The 6,586-nt window shown below is 56.4% G+C and overlaps 2 protein-coding genes across 2 annotated transcripts in view; both read right to left on the minus strand.

The window, feature by feature from the left end:
* The window catches only part of LOC113212757 (aquaporin AQPAe.a), a 40,321-nt gene that overhangs the window by 21,474 nt on the left and 12,261 nt on the right, over positions 1-6,586 (minus strand). The gene's annotated exons all lie outside the window — the stretch shown is intronic.
* LOC127748712 (aquaporin-like) overlaps positions 1-6,586 on the minus strand; it is a gene marked incomplete in the record, with an annotated part of 46,780 nt that overhangs the window by 10,532 nt on the left and 29,662 nt on the right. Inside the window, 1 exon segment of the mRNA XM_052270571.1 lies at positions 1,158-1,360. Coding sequence (XP_052126531.1) covers positions 1,158-1,360 — 203 coding nt within the window.

Below are 6,586 nucleotides of genomic sequence, written 5' to 3' on the forward strand. Positions count from 1 at the left end.
GCCGAAGTCGAGGGCCCGAAAGGGAAAGAAGGGCCATGTGGGGGGCACAGTAACACGCAAGCAGATTGCCTTTCGGGACGAGCGGACGCCCGGGCGACACTGTGATGAGAAAAGTTTGATAATAAAACTCATTTTACTACCATATACTCGGCCACTGAGCGCCGGTCGGAATGATCAAGTTGGGATTGGCAGGACGTGCATGGAATGAGTTCACGTGAGTGTTCTCCCCGAAAGAGTTATGCGTGTTAAAGAAGTGCGCCAAGTCTTGATGCCCCGGGAAGAAGACAACACACAAGACCTCCGCGGAAGCAGCAGCAAACGCTTTTTCTATATCGGGGTGCGTGAAGTTTCGATTAGCGATGCCATTGTGAGAGGTGCGTGTGTTATTTCAGAATCTGAATTTACAAAAAACGGCGTTTTTACTAACTATTAAAACAAAACACGAGGGTGAACGAGTAACAGTGTAACAAAAGGGGCCTAATTAAACTGCTACCTATGCACGCCGTGAGCCCGCCGGTCGCTCGTCGCCGTCCGCACCCATATGGCACAAGCGAGAGGCGCGGAGCGGCCCGTTCGCTCCGACGCGCCGCGCTCCCGGGCGCGAGCGAGTGGTCCGGAGTGTTGTCCCGCCGAGCTGGGGTCGTTGCCGTGGCATCAAATGTTTCCATTTCGCCAAACAAATATTTGGTCGCGAGCACGGTGCGCAGTGCTGCGTACCACGCGATGTATTGGTTCTGTCTTTGCCGCATTCGTCGAACACGGCAGTGCGGGGGGAGAGGGTTCTGTTTAAGAGCCGTAGTATACGCGGAGACTAGGTGTAGAAAGTCAACGAAATCTCGGAAACTGAATCGCATTTGGTAAAATAGTTGCGTACAATTCTTGTGGAGGTGCACCTCATGAGGTAATAGATGCACACCCAAAGACGAGTATCGCGTTGTATTATCGAGTATTTTGTTGACCTTACCTGCAAGTTTCAAGCACCCCCCTCCTTTCCCCTCCCCCTTGCGATGCGCTGCAGGGCACCAGACCCGTCTGCTCCCTTAACTTTGGACCCTCCTTGGGGCGCGGCCCAGCGCCCGAGCCGTCGCTGCTGGGCGCGCGCAGGGTGGGGTAGGCTGGGGTAGTCACCCCCCACCGGAGGAGTCGGACGTACTTACCGCGATGGCCACCATGACGACCAGGCCGAAGGTCAGGGCGACCTGGATGTGCGGCAGGGCGATGCCGAGCGGCCCGTTGAGCGTGCCCATGCAGCCGAAGAAGCAGATGATGCCCAGGCCGATGGCCTCGGCCGCCCCCGAGCTCAGCAGCTTTCTGGTGGATGCGTCCATGACTGCGGTCCGGCTGAGGAGGCTGTCCTTCCCTGTGAACACGAAGAGGGGAGGGGCGTTAGAGGCGGCGCTGCTCTCCTTCCCCGTGCGGCTGCATTGTGGCGGGGGAGGGCCGCCCTGCTCGCCGCCACCCCCGCTCTGCTGCTGCCAGGCGATGGAACGGAAATTGCTCAATAGTGGGTCGGATATTGGTGCTACACGCCGAGCCACGCCGAGGGCCGCGGCGGTGGCTGTTCGAACACACAACACACAACCCCAACACCGTGCGGGTCGCGTGACTTGAGCATCGGATCTCCTTTTCTGTTACCAAGCCGTGCGGCTTACACAAAAGTGAGAGAGAGAGGGAAGAAGGGTTTTCGCTAACAATTGAATTGTTTGTGTCTGATGTTTATTATTTTCCACCTGGGAGGTCCGGGGGGTGGGGTGGGGGTGCTTCCAGCCGGACGGCACCCGGTCCAGACCGGCCACTCGGGGCGCAACCGACTGGACGGGACCGCGAGGCCGCCGGGCCGGCTCGACAAAGTTTAGGTGGTTTTGTGCAAGGAAGCGCATCCGAGCCCCACCCGCGCCCCGCCCTACACAGAGGGGTAGGCGGGACCACCTGCCGGCCGGGACAGCCAATTGTCCACCTGGCTGGCCCTTTCGCCCTGGACCCTCCTCTCTACAACACCGCCGGCTGGGCGCTCGACAATAATTCTTTGTTAATGAGTCCACGACTGGAAAAGGGGAGAAGACAGGGGGGGAGGTGGAAACCATTCCTGCGACCGCGGCGGCAGCCGACTGGGCGCGAGAGACGATCCAACGAGCCAAGTTGGCTGCCCGAAGGAAGGACCATCAGGTGCAGGTGAACAGAACTTTTCGACGGTTCTTAGCTGCACCAAGACGACGAAGGGCGTCTTGGGGAATCATATCCGGCCGATGACCTCAAGAACGTGCCGGTGACACTTTACCCAGTACCGAAATGAGTCTGGACCTCATTGTCGGGCGCGGCGAGGAGGTAAGAGGCAGTGCGTCGCAGACACACACGCGTGACGTGACGTTTTGGCGGGGCGTTGTGACGGGGCGTGGTGACGGGGTGGGGCGGTGCGTGGGACAGGCGTGGGCCGCGCGCCGGATCGATGCTATCTTTCGCAACGCCCGGCCCTGCCCGGCCCGGCCCGGCCGGCCCGCTGCGCGGGTCCCGACGGGTGTCGATAGGAATGCCTGGTAGGCCTTTTGTTTGGCCCCGCCGAGGAGCCGCGAAGGGAGAAGTGGCATATATAGTCGCGGTATCAGCCGCTAGAGCGGCCCGTGCGCCCGGGGGCCCAGGGCGCGGACAGGTTCGGGGTCAAGTCAAGTGCGTTCGGCAATCACAGCCATCTGGCGCCTGACCGTTAAACTGCAAATTGCTCCCGCTTCATTATTTTCGTCCTCAGACTAACTGTACAATACCAGGTGGCTGGAAGACCCCGTCGGGTCGGGATTGTGGAGTTATACTGAACCCTACTCGCTAAAAAAAGTTCTTATAGCGTTCGAAACACGCTGGAATCCTTCCAAAACATTCAATTACATGGTTGCCACAACTCTGGAAAACCTTGAAAACCTGGAAGACTCAGGGAAATAAAAAACTGTCAGGGAATCAGGGAAAACTCAGGGAAAATTTGGTCTGACCGGTCCCCAAACTGCAGTCTATTCGCCGTTTAGGTCAAATACACATTTTGACGTCCCAGTAGGGTGTTTTGTCCCAAAAGTTTACAATTGGTCAATTGGTGATTTCCAGACCAGTTCTCCCCAAATTTCCCCAGTTTTAAGCACCGTTTCTGGTGAAGTACTGGGGCAAAAAAATACCATTAACCGTACGGAAAACTCAGGGAAAATGGAAATGAAAATTTTGTGGCAACCATGAATTAGCGCAACCCTTTTCTACCTGGCAGGCTTGTACTGTGCAAATGTTCGTGTGCCAAGAGCGTCGTTCAATGATGTAATTGTCTTTAGCTATTTAAATTGTTGACGTTATGTCTTAAAATGAGTCAATTGCAGAGCCACTCTGTTTCAAATTAAATTCCCTTCGAAACTTAATTGTGTGTTTTTTTTTAGTTTGGCAAACCCGTTCTCGGCCTTTAAGTTTGTCTTGGACAGACACACTCACAAACGTATATCCGGTTAGTTTCTTTTGGCCGCTGGAGTGATTGGTTTCGCTGCTCGCTGGTACTCACGCTCAGGCTCGTCACCGCCCCACACACCACCCCGCACCTCTACCGACGGCGCGGCCGCACCCGCCCGTGACATTTTCTCGGCCGCCAGTTCGACGAGGAGGCTGAGTTCGCCTTGCGCGCCGCCCCGGCCGAGGGCCTGGCGGTGGTGCAGGCGCCGCTCGGGGGTCGGGGAGGGCAGCGAGCAACAGCTGATCACCGGGAACCCCCCGGGGACGCCGGAGACGAGCGAGGCCATGGCGGTCACCGCGAGGTGGTCTCGGGAGGGCATGGCGGGGCACTGGAAGCACCCCCTTGTCAGCGGCCCAGCCGGGGCGCCCTTCTCGACCCGCCCCTCCCCCTCACCTCTCACCTCCCGCCCGACCCCGCCGCCCCCCGTGTCGCTGTACCCCGCGGTTTGTTTTTACCACTTATCGTGGTCATCCATCCCTCTATCAGTCGTGTTTACCACTCTCTTTTTCTCGCCGAGCCACGCCACGCTCGGACCCCCCCTCACGGGCGACGAGGATGTCGTGCCGTGACCTGTGAAATGTAACAACAGTCGCCGATAAAAATCGGATGATAAATCGACATCTCGATTCAACTTGACTTTTATATTTCTTTATTTCTTTTTAGCGGTCACGGTCACTTGGGCGAGGTCCAAGACGCGTCGTCGGTCGGCTCGCCTCTCTGTAGGCGTAAAGAATTCTCCAACGTATTCGTGGTTTTTCGGAACCCATTTTTTTCTGTGTGTATTAATAGGCTAACGTCGTTATCGCGCCGCTCCTCGCGTCTCTTATCGCGTTTGGAGCCGGTACGGTTCCCGGCCGGGCCGCGCGCTTCTCGTGTCGATGAAGTTATTATTTTTTAAAACGTGCTGTAGTGTGTTGTGTATACCAACCGTGGCGTGGGCAACATTGAATTTCCTCGCGGTGGCGTGCTGAAGTCTGCTGGTCCGACCCTCTGTAGGTCCACCTGATACCGACTTATCGTCCTGACTCCATCAGGGTCGCGGCCGTGTAGTGCACCTGGTGCACACAAGCCGGGGGGAGAAAACAAGTGCGTCGCACGCGACCATTTCCATCTCATTGTGTGGGGTGGATAGTTGTTGCACTGGATGGTGGTGGTGAGGGGCGCCGTATGTTGCAACTAGACCAGCCCCCTCTCCTCCCCTTCATCGTCCACTCCTCCTCCCCACCTGGTGCGTTTTGGGAGCGATCCTCTCGCTGCTGCACGCCCGCGTCTCCTCTCTCCCGGCCCGGCCCGGCCCTTGCCAAAGCCAAAACTTTGTTCGTCACCTCCGTAACTGGAGCGTGAAATTTTGGTTAACTTGTTGACGTTAAAGTGTCCGGGAGTGCTCGTCTCCCATTCTGGTGAGCAGTGCGGCGGAGACGCGCGCGCGGAGAGTGGCATGTTTTACTTACAAGCTGCTCGAGGGAGACTTCTTGAAATAATCAGGGCGGGTAAAAGCGTTGCGGCTCATCGATTTTTGAGATACTTTACATATTGATAAGAACAACACTTTCAAGACGCTGCGCGTCTCTTAGATTTAGAGAGAGAGAGAGAGAGAGAGAGAGAGAGAGAGAGAGAGAGAGAGAGAGGTAAATTTATAAAATGGGTAAGATGGGCGAGAACCGTGTTTGTATTTCTGCCGTTCGGCTTTCACCTTCATATTATGCGGATATTTTCGCACGCACCGCTTCTCATTGGCACCTTCGCGTGGTACTGCAAGGAGCGAGATTGCTGTTCGCATCCTTCTGTTGCTCTAAGGCAACGCACCAAAGCGGGACGGGGGAGTTATCGTTCAATATCGTCGAATTACACGCTATACAGGCACTTGGGCCATAAGCCGCCGGGTGGCATTCGAACAGTAGTTTTGGATTTACAGTGCGGGACTGCGGGCCGGGCGACTTTGCACGCGGCCCTGAGCAACACTTTAACTTATCGCTCATGTTTCATAACCCGGGTAATCGTTCTCACGGGGCAAATCTAGGCTGGGCATCTCACACCAAGCCAACCGCCGGGGCGCCGTGCTCCGCCTGCGTGGTGGTCATTTTTATTTATACGTTTTTAAAATCCTGGCTGGCGCCGGCGCGCCGGGCCGAGCCCTGCTGCTGCTGGAAAAAGTTGGTGATTCCATTAGCGCTTTAGGCTCGCTATCCCCAAAGTTATAATCAAAGTCAGCGAGTGCGCCGCGGTGTTGCTCAAATGCAGATCCGCACGCGCGCCTCGCCGCCGGGGCCGCGCCGAGGCCGTCGCTGCACCCAGCACGCTACTCAGGGAGGGAGGCAGACCCGTCGAGCGGCCGAGGGTTCGGGTTGCCTACCGCCCGGGCGGCCTGCCTGCGGGGGCTGGCGGACTCCCCCCACGAGACAGGACACACACTCCCTCACCGACGTTGTCTTTCTTCAGTAAGGAAAGGTAGACGCCGTGCACCCAAGTGTTACATTTTGTGGCTTTTCATTTATCTCCGAAAGAAAGACATCTTCACTCGCGAGGGAAAGGAAGCCAAGGCCGGCTGGCGCGGGTGCGCCCGGGATAAGAGCAGATCGGGACGGATCACTTCCGCTGCACCCCGCTTCGTGCGCAATAGCACCGCGGCCCGCGCCCCTGCGCGTGCAATGTGTGCAGTGCTGGCCGGGCTGGGTCGGGCCATTTCGTAACGGAGATCGGGCACGTTACGCGTATGGTGCAAATACCCTAATTTGTCGCACCCTTAATTTCCCACCCCGAACAGCTGCACGGGGGTTTCCAGGTTGTCGCACGGAGAGGTAAACAAAATCTGGGTAACCAAACAGGAGAGCGAGCAATTCGGTCAGCTACCACTTCCCCCCCCCCCTAAAAAAATAGGAGAGAATAAAAAAGGAAGGCAAGTAGTAAATGAAAAATGAATTTACGTAATTGAATGGAAACAGTTTTTTTTTGTATTGCTAAGTTACCCCAGCTTGCTGATTTTGTCTATTGACAGAGGGACTGCCTTTGCCAACTTTGTACAGTATAAAGATGTCCATAGATTAGCTATCAGTAGCTGCTCAGCTCTGGCATCTGGCCCCATCAGTCGTGTTTACCACTCTCTTTTTCTCGCCG

This window comes from Frankliniella occidentalis, unplaced genomic scaffold (assembly GCF_000697945.3).
Source record: "Frankliniella occidentalis isolate FOCC.00 unplaced genomic scaffold, Focc_3.1 Scaffold127, whole genome shotgun sequence".
Lineage (NCBI taxonomy): Eukaryota > Metazoa > Arthropoda > Insecta > Thysanoptera > Thripidae > Frankliniella > Frankliniella occidentalis.